The sequence below is a fragment of the Oncorhynchus kisutch genome, linkage group LG12, assembly GCF_002021735.2.
Source record: "Oncorhynchus kisutch isolate 150728-3 linkage group LG12, Okis_V2, whole genome shotgun sequence".
Lineage (NCBI taxonomy): Eukaryota > Metazoa > Chordata > Actinopteri > Salmoniformes > Salmonidae > Oncorhynchus > Oncorhynchus kisutch.
Window position 1 is genome coordinate 11,224,502 of NC_034185.2, and position 22,589 is coordinate 11,247,090.

A 22,589-nucleotide genomic window follows, 5' to 3' on the forward strand; every position below is an offset into this window, starting at 1 on the left:
CTCACGTGAGAGAGAGAGAGAGGGTGAGAAGAGAGAAAGAGAGAGACTTGGATTTCAAGCCAATATCCAACTGTGTTTTAGAAATAAATCAGTCTTCCTTTAGAATTGTTTTTTTCCTATATCTTTTCCTGTCTTTCTTGTTTGCTCCGCCTCCACCACTTTGTTACGCAGACTGTTTTCTCTCTCTCTCTGTGTTTCTTAATTTTCTCTGTGTCTCTCTGTGAATAGACCCTTTGATGGTGTGTGCTGGCCACACAGGAAGTGCACTGCTAGAGGTGCGGCTCATGTGAGAAACACAAGACAGGATGCAGTGTGTGTGTAAGCATGTGAGACCGAATGACTGTTGTTACAATATAGATGGAACTTGTCTCAGATTAGACCCCCAATCTTCATCCTGCAAGCAATTAACTGAAAGTGTTTTTTAGTTGTTTCAACAAAAAAAAGTTTTTATTTTAGGATAATAGATTTGGGAGTTCAGAATCAGAGAGATGGAGTGGCACTAAACATAAAAACAGTCAAATCAATCTGTGCTTTCAGTTGTTTCACATGCACGGGACAGTAGGGGCAACCTAAATGCCTCTAGGCACGGTAGGCAGGGGTATTTAATGTATTGTGCAGCAGGTAGATTTTTCTCTCCAGTAATCACCCTAGCAACAACAAACAGCTCTGCCCCAACCGAAGCTCCAATAAGCTTTAAAGCCCTGTCTTTCCTCACTTCCTCTCAACGCATTGGGTTTGGTTTGGCACTCTCCAGTTAGCAGGCGGCCATCTTGGATATAGCAATCAAGAAAACTACCCTTACTTTTGGGATGGGGAGGACTTTAACCGAACTTGGGTCTTTCGGGGTACCAGCACCGTTGGAAAACGGGGCAGCGCGCGTCGGAAGCTGAAAATCAATAGTAACCCAAGCCGCCAAAACTGGCTGCAAATTCTGAGACCGGTTTTACGTTAACACCCCTTCCCCTCCCCTTTTTCCTTGACTAGACATTCTGTGCATTTGTAGAGAGCCCGTGAACTATTGGAATACAGTTTATTCAGTTTTAGTTCCCTGAAAACGAATTGGAACATTTTGGAGCTCGGGGTTATGGTTTGTTGTTGGACAACCTTTTGTGGGTTGTTGTGTTTTTCGCAATCTGTCCCACCTCTGTACAGTAATGCGGTTCGACAATTTACCTAATTAATCTGTGGTCTAGACATCTTCCAGCGTGTGTTTGCTGGAATTTCGGCGTTACGTTAAATCCATGTTCTTCAGTAGCATTTGTAGACCTGCTTTCCTCCTGTTGGGCTAAGGTGCAACAAAATAAAAAAGGAGACCCAGAACGCCGAACCACTTCGTGGAACAAGACATTAACATGTCAACCAGAACGCCACTACCTACTGTCAATGAGCGTGATACTGAAAATGTAAGTATTTGTTCAAGTAAATTAGGCTTTAACGTTACTCCTTTCAGCTCTAAAATTGACATTGACCAACTTTGTAAGAATTATGTTTGTGCCAATTTAGGTGTCATAGTCTACATGTTATGGTACTTTCAAGACAACTGGGAATTGAGAAAAAAAAGAGGTCAAAACATGACGTCAGTGAACTTCAGGTCGGAAAGTCAAATCAATTATTATTTGTCAAATGTTTCGTAAACAACAGCGAAATGCTTGCTTACCGGCCCACCCAAACAATGCAGAAAGGGAAAAAAGTGAAATGGTAGAAAAATAATAACACCAGAAATAATAAAAAATAACACAATGAATTAATGATAACTTGTCTATCTATATACACGGGGTACCAGTACCGAGTCGATGTGCAGGGGTACGAGGTGATTGAGGTAGATCGAGTATATACATATAGGTAGGGATAAAATGACTATGCAACAGGATAGATAATAAATAGTAACAGCAGTGTATGTGATGAGTCAAGAGTTAGTGCAAAAGGGGTCATGCAGATATTCTGGGTAGCTATTAGTTAACTATTTATTTCACTTTTTAGTAGTCATATAGCTTGGGGGTAGAAGCTGTTTAAGGTCCTGTTGGTTCCTGACTTGGTGCATCGGAATTGCTTGCCGAGTGATAGCAGAGAGAACAGTCAATGATTTGGGAGTTTGGAGTCTTTCAAAAAATATCTAGAACCTTTCTCTTACATCTCCTGATGTAGAGGTCTTGGAAGGCAGGGAGCTCGACCCCAGTGATGTACTGGGCCATACGCAGTACCCTCTGCAGTGCCTTGTGGTCGGATGCCAAGCAGTTGCTATACCAAGATGATGCAGCCAGTCAAGATGCTCTCAATGGTGCAGCTGTAGAACGTTTTGAAGATCTGAGGGCCCATGCCAAATCTTTTCAGCCTCCTGAGGAGGAAGAGGCATTGTCGTGCCCTCTTTACGACTGTGTTGGTGTGTTGTGGACCATGATAGTTCCTTAGTAATGTGGACACCGAGGAACTTGAAGCTCTCAACCTGCTCCACAACAGCTCTGCCCTCTGTTACCTGTAGTCCATGATCAGCTCCTTGTCTTGCTGACATTGAGGGAGAGGTTGCTGTCCTAGCACCACACTGCCAGGTCTCTGACCGCATCCCCGTAGACGGTCTCATCGTTGGAGCTCTAGGAAGATGCCCGTTTCCATCTTGGAATTTCGGATTTTTCCAGTAGAAGCTTTTTTTCTCTCTAAAGTTTCCAGGTGTCTTGAACACACTGAAGTCAGATTTCCAAGATTAAGTTCTCCGTTGTTTTGAATGCGACACCAGTCAGGCCAGAAAGCTCTAATATACAGTGCGCTCGGAAAGTATTCAAATCAAAATCAAATTTATTTATATAGCCCTTCGTACATCAGCTGATATCTCAAAGTGCTGTACAGAAACCCAGCCTAAAACCCCAAACAGCAAGCAATGCAGGTGTAGAAGCACGGTGGCTAGGAAAAACTCCCTAGAAAGGGTATTCAGACCCCTTGAATTTTTCCAAATGTTGTTACGTTACAGCCTTATTCTAAAATTGATTAAATAAATAAAAAAATCGGCAGCAATCTACTAACAATACCCAATAATGACATCACAATACCCCAGATTGACAAAGCAAAAACAGGTTTTTATAAATTTGAGCAAATTCATAAAAAACAAACATACCATATTTACATAAGTATTCAAACCCTTTGCTATGAGGCTCGTAATTGAGCTCAGGTGCATCCTGTTTGCATTGATTATCCTTCAGGTGTCTCTACAACTTGATGGGAGTAAATTCAGTTGTGGTAAATTCAATTGATTGGACATGATTTGGAAAGACACACACCTGTCATCATTTATACACATCACATAATTTATAACTTTTAAGCATGGGGAAACTACAGGTGAGTTTACCTGCTGGCGCAAGGTGTAATCTTTACATTACAAAGATGCCTGATGTGTTACTGGTTGGCATGGCATTCTGGGGTATATAGGTCAACCAGCACACACTATAATTAGGACAAGCTCTGTGCGCCCACCCCCTTGGAGTTGAGCGACAGGTGCCCAAAATGTGTTCACACGCCTCTGAGCATCAGTGAGCACAATTTGGATCAATGAACTGTCACCAGCACAAAACCGGACAGGCAGCCTGCTCCGATGCCATTCAGATCACCAATGCTAGGATGAAGGGCTCACACTCTGTAAAAAGGCACCGCATCACCATAGTAAGTATTTGTTTTCTTCTTGAAGTGACCCATTTTTTTTTGGGGGGGGGGTATTTTGAAGTTTTCAATATGCGCCACAGTACTACGCGAGAGAGACTTTCTAGGCGAAGATAACGTAGTTATTCAGTTGAACTCGATTGCAAAAGTATCAATAGGGCTATTTAAGTGTCTCAGAGTTCGTACTAGTTTTGCCGTAAGGTTTTGGTGTTTGGAGACATACGAATTATGTGTGCAAATGGGCTTTTTTTTGTGAATTTGTGTGCGTCCTATTTATAAAGACCTCCATTGTGCCTTATCAGTAATTTGTGTCGAGAGGTCACAAGGCTTAGGAATGTTTTTCCCGTAGTGGCCACTGTATGCTGACCTTGATGACACGTTTATGGTAAATGGTCCTACTCTCTCACTTTTAGAGAGTAAGCAACCAACAGAGACAGACGATTTCAAAAACCTGTATTTTGCTACTCAGACTTGTCACTTTCAAGTCTAGGTTGATAAATTGTCCCTGTGGTGATTTTAAATTAGTCCCCTTGATCACACGGCACATAATTAGGCTATGTCTGACTCATGACGACATGAATTGAATGGAGCCATTACTTGACACAATACGATTCCATCCCTGACCAAGTCTTTGACACTCTACGATTGCAACCTTGGTCTGTTATTTTGGGACACGTTGTTGATTCAGCAATAGACGGCACGCTGATGAAATACAGTAACAGCTGTAGGCGGCACGCTGATGAAATACAGTAACGGCTGTAGGCGGCACGCTGATGAAATACAGTAACGGCTGTAGGCGGCACGCTGATGAAATACAGTAACGGCTGTAGGCGGCACGCTGATGAAATACAGTAACGGCTGTAGGCGGCACGCTGATGAAATACAGTAACGGCTGTAGGCGGCACGCTGATGAAATACAGTAACGGCTGTAGGCGGCACGCTGATGAAATACAGTAACGGCTGTAGGCGGCACGCTGATGAAATACAGTAACGGCTGTAGGCGGCACGCTGATGAAATACAGTAACGGCTGTAGGCGGCACGCTGATGAAATACAGTAACAGCTGTAGGCGGCACGCAGATGAAATACAGTAACAGCTGTAGGCGGCACGCTGATGAAATACAGTAACAGCTGTAGGCGGCACGCTGATGAAATACAGTAACAGCTGTAGGCGGCACGCTGATGAAATACAGTAAGTGTCATTGTCTGTGCTTTACTGTTTAGACTTGGAACTGTGAGATGGTTTGGCAGGGTGATAAACCCACAGATGGTCCTTCTGACGCTATCAAAGAGGATCAGCATATTTTTCAAGTTTGCTACTGTATCCATCTCTATACTGGGTTTACATCGCTGTAATGGTCCTAGAAATTAGGACGCTTCGATTCTTAGGGCCGTATTCCATAGAGGTCTATTGTTATGGTCTCATTGTACTGCACATTGTAGAATTATATTTCATAGTTGCCTTTTGGATGGTCTTTTGAAAGGTTAGAATAATCACATTTTCTGTCAGTTTGAGCTTCAGGGCTTTTGGAACTAGCTTCTATAAAAGGTAGACCAGTTTGTTGGTGTCATTTGCACTTAAGCTAATCTGTGAAGGGGGGAGGGGTAAAAACAAGTAAATAGTTAAACACGGTAGTTGTAGAAACAGAATTTGCTGTGCACTCCAGTAGCAAAAAATGCTCCTCCATCAACAGGGTTCTACTTCTTTTTGAACAGTCACTGTGTCTTATGAAACTCTTGGGTATAGACAAATAGAAAGTGCTCACTGTAACGAAGACACCACAAACTAAGGGGGTGTTTTCACAGCGTTGTGGTAACATCCCAGCAATGTGTCTAAAATTTTGGCACAGTTGTAAAGGCCCTTTAGACAATTGCGATGGTTTCTATATACGTATGTACGTGTTTAGGTACATACGTATATAGTTACCCTGCAAGAATCCATTAACTGTTGACGGACGTTGAGGTTGAGAAAGGTGCTTGGTTTTGGTTGACTTGAGATAAGTGCTTGTCAGGATAGTACAGCTGTGCCCCATTTGGCTAACTGGACCTGCGTCACAGCCCTTCGGGCTGATGGATACTTTGCCGGGCTAGGACATCGATGTTGGATAGATACCACTCCACTACCAACCCTCCTCTCACCATACACCCACTATTGCTATTAAGGTCATTAACCTCTTCCCTTTTATTGTTTTGTAGGGCTGACCTCATTTAGGAAAATGGTCGATTGTTTGGTCGATAGGCTGTTGGTCGACTGAGATTTCTTTAGTTGAGCAGTAGCAAAAAAATGTAATATTATTCATGGTGTACAAGACACCTGTCTGATTCGCGCCTGTCTGAGTGGACTAATCCATTATGAAGGCTGTGGGGGTGGCACAGTCCATCACTCTAAAGCATGTGCTGCTGAAATTGTATAAGGTTAAGGACAATGGTGCAACACTAATAAAAATATTTGATATCAAAATGCTCTTTCTCCCGCATTTGATAGTGGTCACGGTTCTGAAACATCCGTGCTCTGTTGAATTGGCGACTTTTCCTGGACCATGTTGCTATGTGCATAATAGCCAGGTTAACCAGCATATTGGTGTTGAGACCAATGTGGCGGCGGCAGCAGTGGAGTTAAGAGAAGAGAAAACAGCCCTTGCCTTAATTGTCTAAGAAAAGTGAGGAAACCCAAACTTAATTATGTCTATAACTGTTAAATGTGCCTGTCTTTTATAAATCATCCATCTACAGTGCCTTCAGAAAGTATTCAGACCCCTTCACTTTTTATACATTTTGTTACGTTACAGCCTCATTCTAAAATGAATAAAAACTATCTACACACCATACCCTATAAAAATGAAGCAAAAACAGGTTTTTTGAAAATTTTGCAAATGTATAAAAAAACAGAAATATCTTATTTAAATAATTATTCAGACACTTTGCTATGAGACACCAATTGAGCTCAGGTGCATCCTGTTTCCATTGATCATCCATTGATCATGTTTCTACAACTTGGAGTCCACCTGTGGTAAATTCAATTGAATGGCATGATTTGGAAAGGCACACACCTGTCTAAATATGGTCCGACAGTTGACAGTGCATGTCAGAGAAAAAACCAAGCCATGAGGTCGAAGGAATTTTCCGTAGAGCTCAGACAGAATGGTGTCGAGGCACAGATCTGGGGAAGGGTACCAAAAAATGTCTGCAGCATTCAAGGTCCTCAAGAACACAGTAGCCTCCATCATTCTTAAATAGAAGGTTTGGTACCAACAAGACAATCGTGGGAGAAGGGCCTTGGTCAGGGAGGTGAACAGAGCTCTACAGTTCCTCTGTGAAGATGGGAGAACCTTCCAGAAGGACAACCATCTCTGTAGAACTCCACCAATCAGGCCTTTATGGTAGAGTGGCCAGACGGTAGCCACTATGAGTTTGTCAAAAGGCACCTAAAGACTCTCAGACCATGAGAAACAAGATTCTCTGGTCTGATGAAACCAAGATTGAACTCTTTAGCCTGAATGCCAAGCGTCACCTTCTGGAAGAAACTTGGCACCATCCCCACGGTGAAGAATGGTGGTGGCAGCATCATGCTGTGGGGTTGTTTTTCGGTGGTAGGGACTGGGAGACTAGTCAGGATCGAGGGGTGGTAGGGACTGGGAGACTAGTCAGGATCGAGGGAAAGATAGATCCTTGATGATAACCTGCTCCAGAGTGCTCAGAACCTAAGACTGGCGCAAAGGTTCACCTTCCAACAGGACAACGAGCCTAAACGCATAGCCAAGTCTCTGAATGTCCTTGAGTGGCCCAGCCAGAGCCCGGACTTGAACCAGATCGAACATCTCTGGCGAGACCTGAAAATAGCTGTGCAGTGAGGCTCTTGAGAGGATCTGCAGAGAAGAATCAGTATAACCCCCCCAAATACAGGTGTGCCAAGCTTTTAGCGTCATACCCAAGAAGACTCTAGGCTGTAATAGCTGCCAAAGGTGCTTCAACAAAGTACTGAGTAAAGTGTCTGAATACTTATGTAAATGTGATATCATTATTTTTTAACATTTGCACAAAAAAAAAAAAAAAACTTCTTCCTTTGTTATTGTGTGTAGATTGATGAGGGGAAGAAAAAAACAATTTAAATCAATTTTAGAATAAGGCTATAACATAAAAAATTGTGGTTAAGTCAAGGGGTTTGAACACTTTCCGAATGCACTGTATATCTACATAAGACAGATCCTGCTTCTGTTGCTTGAGTGTTTGTTTAATAGTCTACTGATACTGTGAGCAGCATGCCTCACGCAACTCATGTCGGATAAACATGTTTTTAATCTTTGCTATGCTGTAATACAAGCTTTACACTTATTTTCTTTCATTAGTATTATTTATTTAGTGTTATTTATGTTATTCATGCTGTTCCGAATTGTCAAATAATATTTTTAATACAAATAACCCTCCTTATTCTTGATCTTATTCTTATTCTTGATCTCCTTCTTATTGTTATTATTGCTATCATCATTCTAATAAGTAATGTCATTAACATTAGTTAACTTAGCAGCCTTGTGTAACTACCATCGAGCTGTAGGCCTAAGAGCGTATGCTGTTTAGTCATAATACCGTAACTTACTTTGGCTTATTTTTCAATATTTATATAGGCTACTGTATCATTCATTCGTTCATGTCATCACACAGCATACGAGTCATTCATCATTTGAAATGCAGTCAAGCATTTTAGTTTTAAAATAACACAGCAAGCCTTAAATAATTAGCGTAAACAATAAATAAATCGTTCCATTTCGGCAATTGCATTCACAAATGTTTTTAGTCTTTGCTGTGATAAAGGCTTTACAAAAATGTAAAACTTTTGTTTTTAAATTGACTCTCTAGTACGCTTTTAATTTATTTAGTGTTGTTTACATTGTTCCAAACGGTCAGAAATTATATTGAAATTTAACAGCACCTGTTTGACAAACACAATATCCACGCAGCGCTTGCTACTTACTGTTTTTTTTCTTGATCGCCCAGTATTTTCCACAACTAGTGAAATGTATTACACACATCTGACTTCCCTTTACCTCCTGAGCAACCAGAAAACATTCCCCCGTTTCAAGTTAATTTGTCACATCCTCTGCATCCAATTTGCTGTCACGTGTTAAGGCATTTGGAATATGTTCAATTTATTGATGTGATTATGCTATAGGTCAGGCCCTATTGGTCACTTGCATGCGATGGATACATGTGTCATGTAAAGAGAGCAAGGGTTGAGGGAATAGGGAATTTTTTTCCGAAACAAGTGAGGGATTTCTGTAACAACTTTTCAGTCAGAAATGGCTGTAATTATGTTGCAGCTTCAGCAACACGGACAGCGCAATAAACACTGATGTTTTGTGGTGGTTGCTGCAGCAGGAAGAAGAGCGAGACGGTGTGTGCTAGTCACACAGTCACTCGCTGTAATTTATTAATTTTATTTTTACAAATCACAGCAAGTTTAAGTCCTTCCCGGCACAATCAAATCAATTGCGGTTTAGACTCCCTCTAATCATTTGTGTGTATTAACTATTTCATCAAACAGAGCGCTTAACGCATCGGACAAGTATATTGCATATATTTGATTCAAATACATAGGATATGTCTATATATGGAAAAATACACATTTAAACATTTCTACCAATCAATTTAGTTTAAAGAACAGAACTCTCGATCGACCAGGATTTGTTTGTTTGTTGGGACAGCCCTAATTGCTTGTCATTAATACAACATGTGTGGTTTTCCATAGAACGTAGTAACCCTTTTTTTTGGCAAATCTCATTATTAAATTTATTGAAGTGTTATTTGTATTTTATTAAACTTATTTTTACACTAAGCCATTCCGAAGTTATTCAGAGTGCACTAGTTGATTCAACTGTGAGTAGGGCTTTCTGATAAAAATTAAACCTCACAGTGAGGCTCAATCTTACATTCATTGTGTTTGGAGCTTATCTTTGTATTCGGACCTTATCAGTTGATAGCAGTGCAAAACCTCACAGTAGTTAGTCAGTTAGTCTATAAATGAATTGATATCGAGCGTATGTGAAGATACAACTCATTTGAAAGACAATGTATACCTGGATTGATTGCTGTGAAAAGGGAATTGATTCTGAGAATGTTGTTGGGTGATGGTATGGGTATCCACATCTATACATTCCTTACTTCAATATACAGTATTTTAACCTGGTCTTAAAATATATATATCTCACTGTTGAAGTCGGAAGTTTACAAACACCTGAGCCAAATACATTTAAACTCAGTTTTTCACAATTCCTTTAATCCTAGTAACAATTCCCTGTCTTGGGTCAGTTAGGATCCCCACTTGATTTTAAGAATGTGAAATGTCAGAATAATAGTAGTGAGAATTATTTATTTCAGCTTTTATTTCTTTCATCACATTCCCAGTGGGAAAGAAGTTTACATACACTCAATTAGTATTTGGTAGCATTGCCTTAGAATTGCTTAACTTCGGTCAAATGTTTCGGGTAGCCTTCCACAAGCTTCCCACAATAAGTTGAGTGAATTTTGGCCCATTCCTCCTGACAGAGCTGGTGTAACTGAGTCAGGTTTGTAGGCCTCCTTGCTTGCTCATGCTTTTTCAGTTCTGCCCACAAATTCCCTATAGGATTGAGGTCAGGGCTTTGTGATGGCCACTCCAATACCTTGACTTTGTAGTAGTTAAGCCATTTTGCAACAACTTTGGAAGAATGCTTGGGGTCGTTGTCCATTTGGAATACCCATTTGCGACCAAGCTTTAACTTTAACTGATGTCTTGAGATGTTGCTTCAATATATCCACATCATTTTCCTACCTCATGATGCCATCTAGTTTGTGAAGTGCACCAGTCCCTCCTGCAGCAAAGCACCCCCACAACATGATGTTGCCACCCCCGTGCTTCACGGTTGGAATGGTGTTCTTCGGCTTGCAAGCCTCCCCTTTTTTCCTCAACATAACGATGGTCATTATGGCCAAACAGTTCTATTTTTTTGTTTCATCAGACCAGAGGACATTTCTCCAAAAAGTATGATCTTTGTCCCCATTTTAAATTTATTTTATTTATTTTATTTAACTAGGCAAGTCAGTTAGGAACAAAATCTTATTTTCAATGACGGCCTAGGAACAGTGAGTTAACTGCCTGTTCAGGGGCAGAACGACAGACTTGTTTTACTGTGGATATAGATACTTTTGTACCTGTTTCCTCCAGCATCTTCACAAGATCCTTTGCAGTTGTTCTGGGATTGATTTGCACTTTTCGCAACAAAGTACATTCATCTCTAGGAGACAGGACGTGTCTCCTTCCTGAGCTGAATGATTGCTGCGTGGTCCCATGGTGTTTATACTTGCGTAATATTGTTTGTACAGATGAACGTGGTACCTTCAGGCATTTGGAAATTGCTCCCAAGGATGAACCAGACTTGTGGAGGTGTACCATTTATTTTCTGAGGTCTTGGCTGATTTCTTTGGATTTTGATGTCAAGCAATGATGTCAAGCAAAGAGGCACTGAGTTTGAAGGTAGGCCTTGAAATACATCCAGAGATACACCTCCAATTGACTCAAATGATGTCAATTAGCCTATCAGAAGCTTCTAAAGCCATGACATACTTTTCTGGAATTTTCCAGGCTGTTTAAAGGCACAGTCAACTTAGTGTATGTAAACCTCTGACCCACTGGAACTGTGATACAGTAAAATAATCTGTCTGTAAACAATTGTTGGAAAAATTACTTGTCATGCACAAAGTAGATGTCCTAACCGACTTGCCAAAACTATAGTTTGTTAACAAGAAATTTTTGGAGACGTTGAAAAACAAGTTTTAATGACTCCAACCTAAGTGAATGTAAACTTTTGACTTCAACTGTATGTTTTACTGAAATATATATGTATGCAGTCAATTTTAACAACCAAAATGTCCCATTTTTAAAGACATTGGCTCTTAAGCTATTTTGAGTCTGTTCAAGGTCTGCATTCTAAAATAAGTGTCTGTTCCAGATGAGTTATTACACTGTTGGAAGGTTTCTCTGTGAGTGCAGCCGCACGCTCACTCAAGTGCTTTGCTCAATCTTTTCACCTAATGCTAATGACGTTACAGCGTTGTTCAAACATTCAGCAATCTCTACTATACCCTCTTATTACCAGGCAGTGCTGATATCATTATTTACGACCAGGACTTTATTCCCTTCAGAACAGCAACTCATGCTAATGGCTGTACAACATTTGTCAAACATTCACCAATCGTTTGTATCCTTTCCCATCTTTACCAATGGTGATATAATGCCACCAGGAATTGTTTTTCTCCCCAAAACATCAGCTTGATGAACACTTTATTCAAACAGTTAGGAAATGAGATGGCAAGTTGGGGGAGAAATTGGCAAGGTTGCTCACGGGGATTGAACCCCAGTCTCCGGTGATTGTTTTAATGTCTATTGACAAGTTGAGCTCTGATCAATGCCCTCCAGGCCAGGAACATTGGTTATCCCAGTAGTAGAGAGGGTCTTGTTCCTTCTTTCTTGGAAAGAGTTTAGGAAAGGCCGTAGCTCCATGAACATTTTATAAACCTGTAATTTGTTTCAACCGATTCCATTTAATCAGGATTAAACTCAAATCAATGATTACCTCATTATTTGTCTAGTCTTTGCTTTTCACGTGTTGTGAGATAAATTTTATATGTCCCAAGAATCGAGTTATTGTGCTAGTGTGCTTCTTCCACTACCATAAAACATACTTTTAGACTGCTGAAACAAGCTCACAATTATTCTTCAGGAAAGGTACCTTTTCTAGCTTTGGCTTTTGGTGCCATGCTGCTGCGTGTCTACATAAGATCAATGTCCTGTTTAGTCGATATTCTCTGACATGCAACTTCAAATGACTTTTGACCTTCTTCTAATCTCCTCCCCACAGCACACCTCGCACACCGATGGGCGCAACGAGGTCACCACGCGGCCCGTCCGCTCAGGCGCCCGCTGCCGGAACTCCATTGCCTCGTGCGCCGACGAGCAGCCGCACATTGGCAACTACCGGCTGCTCAAAACCATCGGAAAGGGCAACTTTGCCAAGGTCAAGCTGGCGCGTCACATCCTCACGGGCCGAGAGGTGAGACAGCAGCAGGAACATTTTCTCATTTGTTTGGCTAGGGTAGAATACACTAAAGTAGAATAGATTGCAATAATTGTTTGCTTAAAAAAAAAATATATATATATGAGTACAATGTTGGTTAGTAGATTTAGCTGATACCAGCCACCTCACCCTTGCTGTACTTGACAAGTCAAGGGGCAACACTCTGCACCAATCGTAACAGTAGTCACTGTAATTGCATTTTGTTTGTTGGCGAAACAAACAAAATGCAAGTTGGGGAAATTGTATTAAATGTACTAAACTTACTGAAGCAACAAGCTAGAGGCAAATTGTATTGAGACCCCCTCCAGCCCTCAGTTCTCCTAGAGGCGGCAGTGCTTTACACACTCTAAAATGGCACCTTGGCAATCTGAGAAACAAGTTTGTTATTATTGAGTGGCCAGCCGATAGGCATGCCAATTCCTATGTGAAGTGATTTTTTTTCTTCTCCCCCCTTTACTCTCTCTTGACAGGTTGCCATCAAAATCATCGACAAGACACAGCTGAATCCTACCAGCCTTCAAAAGGTAAAAGAAAAACCTGTCTTGTCTCCCTATTGGACACTGCACATCCTTTTCCATGTGCATTCTCTGGTTGTAGAGGACTGGGATATCATTAGGCCTCCACTGCAGTGTACAGTTGAAGTCAGAAGTTTACATACACCTTAGTCAAAAACATTTAAACTCAGTTTTTCACAGTTTCTGACAATTAATCCTATTAAAATTCCCTGTCTTGGGTCAGTCAGGATCACCACTTTATTTTAAGAATGTGAAATGTCAGAGCAATAGTGTAGAGTGATTTATTTCAGCTTTTATTTCTTTCATCACATTCCCAGTGGGAAAGAAGTTTACATAGACTCAATTACTATTTGGTAGCATTGCCTTTTGAATTTTTTAACTTGGGTCAATTGTTTCAGGTAGCCTCCCACAAGCTTCCCACAATAAGTTGCGTGAATTATTCCTCCTGACAGAGCTGGTGTAACTGAGTCGGGTTTGTAGGCCTTCTTGCTTGCTCACGCTTTTTCAGTTCTGCCCACAAATTTTCTATAGTTTTGAGGTCCAGGCTTTGTGATGGCCACTCCAATACCTTGACTTTGTTGTCCTTAAACCATTTTGCCCCAACTTTGGAAGTATGCTTGGGGTCGTTGTCCATTTGGAAGACCCATTTGCGACCAAGCTGACTGATGTCTTGAGATGTTGCTTCAATATATCCACATAATTTTCCTACCTCATGATGCCATCTAGTTTGTGAAGTGCACCAGTCCCTCCTGCAGCAAAGCATCCCCAAAACATGATGCTGCCACCCCCGTGCGTCACGGTTGGGATGTTGTTCTTCGGCTTGCAAGCCTCCCCCTTTTTCCTCCAAACATAACGATGGTCATTATGGCCAAACAGTTCTATTTTTGTTTCATCAGACCAAAATGTACGATCTTTGTCCCCATGTGAAGTTGCAAACCGCAGTCTGTCTTTTATTTTGATGGAGATGGCCTTTGAGTGTATGGGACTTCCCTTCATCAAGTAGCCCTTGAAACTAGTTTTGTACCGAAATGCACAATTATAGCTAACTAATACGATTCCCCCATGGGATTTTGACATGTTGTGATTCTGGGTGCTTCACTACGTGTCTTGGAAGCACAACTAGCTTAATTTCAGTGTGTGTAACTGACGAACTTCACAGCAGACTCAGCATTAGTTTGAGCTGAGGCGCAGAGTCCAGACCCCCTTAAAGGTCTAAGTGGTTGTACTGCACTGCATGGTGGGAGGCAGGGGGTAAAGTGGTGGCTGGTAGAGGAAACCTCAGCAGACTTGGATTTCAGAGGCTGCTAATAATACCCTCGGAGGAGATCTCAGAATGGGAGGCTGGTGAAAGAACAGCGCTGGCCCTGCCAACAAGGAAAGAGATGCAGCAACTGGGGTCTGGGCTGTAAGTGTGGAAAAGAACGGGCTATTGACCCGTTGAAGTACAGAGGATCTGGAGCACACAGGATCCAAACTGTCTTCTTCATGGGCTGTTTATTATTATGCTCTGATGAAAGCTGAAATGATCCGACGCTTAAACATGCCAGCTGGCCCAAATATAGTTAAAGGTAACAAATGAGGTGATGTCTTTCTGGACTTCTTATTTGAAAAAACATTTTGAGTGCCGTAACCTTTTCCACCAATAATGTTTGTGGCAGAGTAACCCTAACCTAAAATTAGGACACGTGCCAACTAGTAATGTCATATTTATATTTCACCTAACCCCCCCCCCCCCCCCCCCCCCCCCACAAATATTTTCTGAGACCCACTTGAAACTGTAGTAGACTTTGCTACGGTGCAATTTACCAGGGTGGCAATTTACCAGACTGCGGCTACTGCCCTGTCGTGTCTGCCCCCCTTCCTTCAGCTATATAGATCAGACTGTCACATTGGGGTCGTTGGAGACTGATGACGTTCACCCCCCCCCCCTCCACCCCACCAACTCCTATAATTAGCCAGCACTTGTTTTTCCAGGCCATCGATTCGGTTTGCTTTCCATTCGCTGGCCAATTGACAGCCCGTGGCTTGAACTGTGGGTATACAGGATGGTTGGTGGTAGGTAGGGAGAGAGAGAGAGAGAGGGGAGAGGATGAACACAAGGACAATGAAGGAGAGGAGAGCGGGCGAGCGTCATGCTGCGCTCTCTCTCTTGCTTCTCACTCTCCACCCGGGTGCTTAGCTCTTTACCAGGAGCCCACTGCTTTCTGGGTCGGCAGGCGAAGCCAACAGGCATCTGCTTGATGAAGTGGTCTAAAACAATTCCTGGTTCTGCGCCATTGCGTAACTGAGCCTCCAGTGGGCGTCCAACAGAGCCGGATAGCTTTTACAAGCTTGACGTGTCCTCACAGCGTTTTACCTCCACACAGCACTTTATTGTCCTCACAGCGTTTTACCTCCACACAGCACTTTATTGTCCTCACAGTGTTTTACCTCCACACAGCACTTTATTGTCCTCACAGCGTTTTACCTCCACACAGCACTTTATTGTCCTCACAGCGTTTTACCTCCACACAGCACTTTATTGTCCTCACAGCGTTTTACCTCCACACAGCACTTTATTGTCCTCACAGCGTTTTACCTCCACACAGCACTTTATTGTCCTCACAGCGTTTTACCTCCACACAGCACTTTATTGTCCTCACTGCGTTTTACCTCCACACAGCGCTTTGTCCTCACAGCGTTTTACCTCCACACAGCACTTTATTGTCCTCACTGCGTTTTACCTCCACACAGCGCTTTGTCCTCACAGCATTTTACCTCCACACAGAACTTTGTTTGATAAGTCATCGTCTCTATGGTCTGACCCTTCGACCCATTACTGGTCACTGAGGAAGTTTTATCTGTAAGACCTCTGGGTCCATGTTGAAAGGTCTGCTCAGTCTGTTCAACTGGATTACTATGGCAGCTTTGGGACGAAGTTAGTTGATGTTGACTTGAAGGATATGAATGGTAACACAGACAGGAAATGCTGTAGTGGTAAATCGTTTTGAATGTTAAAATCATCTGAATACCCCTAATGGGAACTATATTAAAGTGGTCTATCTTCCCTGCTGTTAAATGCATCTGTCATTCACTCACTCTCATGTCATCTTTAAACCTGATTTAGGTGGAAAGTTTTTTTTGCATTTGATGTGTGGATATTTTAACAAATAAAATAAAAACCACCCAATGAGGGTATGGATTATACTCAGAAGTGGTGAGCAAAACGACACATGATGTCATCACAGAACATCACAGTTGAAGAGTATGACCACGACTGATTTAATTTTATATTTTTATATTCTATTTCTTTTCTTTTCTTCTTTTTTTTACAGTCCATCGGGGCATCCTAGATTAAAATACACTGGCCCACCAACACATCTCAGGACCTCATTCTGACAATGGGCACCTTTTTTGTACATCTAAAACATTTTTTTCATCCCGCCAGCCTTCTTTATATCGCCTCTTGCGCTCATCGGTTTGTTTTCACAGACTCGTTCGCTGCAGACTATTTTTATTTTACTGTGGTGTGACGTCTTATGTAATTGGTGGGAGTGGGAGGAGCGCCCCACTGTCGATTCAGTCAATCTTCCTGCTTTTAGAAGCGATGTGGTTTTATGAAGACCCGAGGTCAGGGCACCGGGATGTGAATACAAGTAGCGGAGGATGAGCTTGAAGTATACTATTAAAACCCTTCAAACACATCAATGGCTCTGCTCGAGGCGACGTCACCCTTACCTGGGCGTCGTGAGCCATGGTAGTCAGCCATAGGATGTGTGGGGTTGGGAGGAGGAGGTGAGATGTAGAGCAGGAGAATAGTTTTCAGCTTTGGTAGATGACATCAGTTGATTTTTACCTCTAAATGTTAGTGCCATACATTTGTATTCTGATGGCTTTCGTTGTATCTTGTCGGCTCTGTATCAACATAGCGGGTTCACATTCGAAATGTTTTCACACTTTTGTGTTTATGGATTAAAAGGAGTGTCTACACAATAATCTCTATTATTCCACTAGTATGAGGCCATGTTCAATCCAAGCTGGCCACAGTGAATTTCTGGGGAAAGACGAAACAATGGTCTGCCTGTACTGTGCTGCATGTTTGGATGAATATAATCAGGAAGAGAATGATTCATGTGTGAGGGGGAAAAAAAGATACCCAATTAGGGTGTTCATTCATCTTTCTCACAGTTCGGGAAGAAGGATTTTTTGATCCAACTCTGGTAACTTCCAGTTACCGCTTTTGATTGAAGAACAACATCAAGTTTCCAACTCATCCACATATTGTAATTGACCCTATTGTGGAAGCAGAAGGGTGAGCAGGTACTCTGTGTTTTTGTAGGTGTAACTCCGTTTTGGGACAGGGACTGGGACTACAGTTAGCGATGCCTCAGGAATGCGTGTGCCGGAGCAATCAGGGTTGTCTGGTGGCCCTTAGCTATGTTGGCCAGTCCCTTTTTTTTTTTGTTTTGCTTCTGGCAAAGCAGTGACCTCATTCATTGGCGTCGACATCAGTAGCAGAAAGGGACTGTTGCTGTTATATCTGTGGCGCTCCATTTGTTTAGCTGTTGTGTCTGGGCTTGACCTGATTTTTCATAACGTCTGAGGGGGCTGTCTGGCTTTTGTATAGCACACTCTATTTTGTGGGTTGGGGGGGGGGGGGGGGGGGGGGTCATTCAGATTCAAAATAAGGAATGCTTTCATAGGATGTTAGGATGAGGAGCCAACCAAATGAACTATACACCTGTGCTACCATTTTTATAAAGAAACAAGTGTCTACAGTGATGTGTGTCATGACATCCCTCACACCCTTTATCTTTAAGAGATCACAGACGCCCATCATCCAAGGGCTCTGGGAAGACTGATTGTCTGACTCTTTGTATCCCCACCATTAGTACATTTTATTCTGTGTTCCTTGCCGATGTCTCCTGCAGACTGAGTCACCAGGCGTTGTGTTCTTCTATCGGGAGGGCACATGCTAGAGGATTTGAGGTGGAGATAGAACTGATTTTGGGGCACTCTACAACAACAAAAGAATACGTAAAAAAATTATCCCCAGACACAAAATTCACCAATTCTGTTTAATAGCTTTGAATGACTAGAAATAAGTCATTCAATAATTCATTCAATAAATAAGAAATAACTAGTCCTAAATGTGTCGGCTGTTGTGGAGTTCAGTCCTGGTTAGAGTCATGAGACACTGAGACTTCAACCCCTCTGGATGTAAACGTCACTGCAGGGCATTAGTCTGCCGCAGCTGATGTCTATTCCCCCAGACGGCGTTGTTGTGGAGGGTACAGGCGGACACACCCTCCATGGAGGAAGAGCAGGCCCCGTAAGGGATTCCTCTCGGCCTGGACTCTCCTCTCTCTGGTACTCTAGAGGCACACTGCCATCAAATGTTTCTGGAACATTTGATTTCTGCTTTTCTTTCTCCAGGAGAGTGAGATTTGTTTTCCCTGTGCTATATTATAAAAAATCTCCCCATTTCCACTACATAGTGCAGCGTTAGAATACGAACCCTGGGCCTTCCTCTTGAACCACCTCGCGGAACCTTTTGCACTGTTTACATGCCGCCCCGTCATCACCGCAGCATTCCAGGCAATACTCCGTACTGTAATGGGAGTCCTTTTGGTTTTAATTTTTGGTTGGCACGTCAGAGTGGCTGTCGCACTGCACATATTTTCTTTCCTCATAATTCTCTGTCAGACATTTGAGGGGGGGGGGGGGGGGGTGGCTGTGGCTACGTTAAATCTCTCCAGCAACCTGTCCCTTCATGACCCCAGGCAGGCGCAGGCAATCCTCGCTCCCACACCCACACCACCGAGCCAGCCTGCTTCCTTCCTCCCGGGCCCTGTTTGTGAAGCGATGAGTCACCACCCGATGCTAAGGGCGTTTATCATCCATAACCGAGGATTGCCTTGAACAAGCTAATTTCAGGGGGGGTTTGTGTGACGATACCTGCCTCACTGAAATTAATTATCTGCTTGGGTTCATATGAGCAATCTGACTAAAACAATTACCCAAATGTTTTTATTTTTCCTTCTATTACATTGTCCTTAGGGCCACCTCCCTGGCACGTGGAGATATTTGTGATGTGCTCGACTGTAGTCATATTTCCCTAGGATCTTGTTATTTCCCCCTGAAGGCCACTTCATACCGGAAGGGTGACTTTAGTTTTTTTTGGCAAGGAAAATATTAAATATCGGCATCGGCCAAAAAATGTCATATTGGTGCAGCACTAGTTTCAACAACTGAAACCCCAGCCAGCTATTGCCAGTGTCAATCCAATAAGAGAAAGCCAAATTGAACTGTCCGGTCTGTTTCAAGCCAAACCCTCAAGACGGTTAGCAGTGAAAGTGCAAGGCCAAACCGCTGTGGCGACATCTTGTACACCTTTATGGTTTGTGACACAGTCACCATATTAGTCCATTAGAAGGGGCAGTTTTCAACTTCTCTCCTGTTCCAGGTTGTCGTCTTCGCAGTCTTGCTGCACTGGTTATTATGTCTCAGGAACCCCATAAATATGATCTAGTTATCTTTTTAGAGATGAAAAGCTTGGCTGCAAAAAAGACAACCTGAGACACAACCCATTTTCAATTTGGGACCGGTCATTGCATTGGACAGCACAGCCGCCGATCCAGTCACAGCAGTTGTCTTTGGACATCTTAACCCATACAGGACAAGTTATGTTGACTACTGACCGAGTAGTCAACATGACTTAAGTACAGCTAGATCAGGTGTCATGCTACTTGTTATGATGGCCAGAGATGTGTGTGTACCTGTGAGTGTATGCGTGCATGCATATGTACAGGTCTGAATGTTTCTACACATTTATGAGTGTACAGATGTCGGATCTTAACTTGATCACTCATTTATCTTCGAATTTTCCTGCTGGATCAGGAAATTCAAAATGAGCAGTTCTCTTTCATCAAGGCAAAGGGTGGCTACTTTGAAGAATCTGGAATATAAAATATATTTTGATTTGATTAACACTTTTTTGGGGTACTACATGATTCCATGTGTTATTTCATAGTGTTGATGTCTTCACTATTATTCTACAATGTAGAAAATAGTAAAAATAAAGAAAAACCCTTGAATGGGTAGGTGTGTCCAAACTTTTGACTGTTACTGTGTGTATATATTATATCTCTCTCTTTATTACTATCTAACCCTACCACCTGTCCCCTAATTGGAGTAAACTAGTAAACAACGCTTAGGCCTCTACCTCCAGCTTATACATACATACTATGTCTATTTTACAGTAGTTCTATTTAGTTTGTTTTTACTCCTGTCCTCCTACCCTCAACCTCTCCCATCTATTTCTGATGTCCATCCAGGTTGGACTTCTATTTGCCATGTCTTTCAAACTGTGCTCTTTCACAAAAGTTCTCAGCCCATATCCGTTTTACATGAGTTATCTTGTTATTAGTCCCAACATTCAGCTCCATTCAACCCTTCTCATATCTCTTAAATAGAAATCAATACGGATGGTGTTTTCAACTGTGCTGTGATGTTTCACAAAAGTCCTGAACCTTTCTATTCTCATTTGTTTCTACAGATTGTAAATTGAAAATAAACATTTTTGCTAAAAGTATTATTATATTATTGATCAATTGACTACGACTTTTCAGATCACCTAGTAGTGCTATTTGCAGGGTTAGCTCCAGATAAAAGTTGCAATTCTTCAGCCATTCCTGGACCTGTGACCAAAAACAAGCTACATATGGACAGGACCAAAACAAATTCTGTCTCTTCGCAGCAAATTCTGCATAGCTGGGACGGTCGACTTAATATCTATCAATCAAATGTATTTATATAGCCCTTCTTACATCAGCTGATGTCAAAGTGCTGTATAGAAACCCAGCCTAAAAACCCCAAACAGCAAGCAAATGCAGGCTAGGAAAAATGTGTAGCCAAATGTGGCTAGGAAAAACTCCCTTGAAAGGCCAGAACATAGGAAGAAAACAACTAGAGAGGAACCAGGCTATGAGGGGTGGCCAGTCCTCTTTTGGCTGTGCTGGGTGGAGTTTAACAGAACATGGCCAAGATGTTCAAATGTCCATATATGACCAGCAGGGTCAAATAATAATAATCACAGTGGTTGTCGAGAGTGCAACAGGTCAGCACCTCAGGAGTAAATGTCAGTTGGCTTTTCATAGCCGATCATTCAGAGTATCTCTACCGGTCCTGCTGTCTCTAGAGAGTTGAAAACAGCAGGTCTGGGACAGGTAGCACGTCCGGTGAACAGGTCAGGGTTCCATAGCCACAGGCAGAACAGCAGCATAGCCAGGTGGTCTGGGGACAGCAAGGAGTCATCAGGCCAGGTAGTCTTGAGGCATGGTCCTAGGGCTCAGGTCCTGAGAGAGGGAGCATTAGAGAGCGCATATTTAAATTCACACAGGACACCGGATAAGACAGGGGAAATACTCCAGATATAACAGACTGACCCTAGCCCCCCGACACACAAACTACTGCAGCATAAATACTGGAGGCTGAGACGGGAGGGGTCGGGAGACACTGTGGCCCCGTCCGACGATACACCCGGACAAGGCCAAACAGGCAGGATATAACCCCACCCACTTTGCCAAGCACAGCCCCCACACCACTAGAGGGATATCTTCAACTTACCATCCTGAGACAAGGCCGAGTATAACCCACAAAGATCTCCGCCATGGCACAATCCAAGGACAGGAAGATCACATCAGTGACTCAACCCACTCAAGTGACGCACCCCTCCTAGGGACGGCATGGAAGAGCACCAGTAAGCCAGTGACTTGGCCCTGTAATAGGGTTAGAGGCAGAGAATCCCAGTGGAGAGAGAGGAACCTGCCAGGCAGAGACGGCAAGGGCGGATTGTTGCTCCAGTGCCTTTCCATTCACCTTCACAGTCCTGGGCCAGACTACACACAATCATAGGACCTACTGAAGAGATGAGTCTTCAGTAAAGACTTAAAGGTTGAGACCGAGTCTGTCTCTCACATGGGTAGGCAGACCATTCCATAAAAATTTAGCTCTATAGGAGAAAGCCCTGCCTCCAGCTGTTTGCTTAGAAATTCTACGGGACAATTAGGAGGCCTGCGTCTTGTGACCATAGCTTATGTGTAGGTATGTACGGCAGGACCAAATCAAAAAGATAGGTAGGAACGAGCCCATGTAATGCTTTGTAGGTTAGCAGTAAACCCTTGAAATCTGCCCTTGCCTTACTGGAAGCCAGTGTAGAGAGGCTAGCAATGGAGTAATATGATCAAATTAGTTGGTTCTAGTCAAGATTCTAGCAGCCATGATTCTAGCAGCCATGTTTAGCACTAACCGAAGTTTATGTAGTGCTTTATTCAGGTAGCCGG

The 22,589-nt window shown here is 42.6% G+C and overlaps 1 protein-coding gene across 21 annotated transcripts in view; it reads left to right on the top strand.

Moving 5' to 3' along the window:
* The first annotated feature begins 727 nt into the window (after positions 1 to 727).
* The window catches only part of LOC109901321 (MAP/microtubule affinity-regulating kinase 3), a 105,190-nt gene continuing 83,328 nt past the window's right edge, over positions 728 to 22,589 (top strand). For 8 of the 21 annotated variants that reach the window (XM_031836868.1, XM_031836871.1, XM_031836870.1 and 5 more), the window contains exons 1-3: positions 3,517 to 3,648; positions 12,536 to 12,727; positions 13,222 to 13,275. In XM_031836868.1, coding sequence (XP_031692728.1) covers positions 3,538 to 3,648; positions 12,536 to 12,727; positions 13,222 to 13,275 — 357 coding nt within the window. In that variant the 5' untranslated portion in view covers positions 3,517 to 3,537. Of the gene's footprint in view, positions 1,404 to 3,505; positions 3,649 to 12,535; positions 12,728 to 13,221; positions 13,276 to 22,589 lie in introns of those variants that run through there. The other 13 variants (XM_031836864.1, XM_031836862.1, XM_031836880.1 and 10 more) reach the window with 7 other exon arrangements.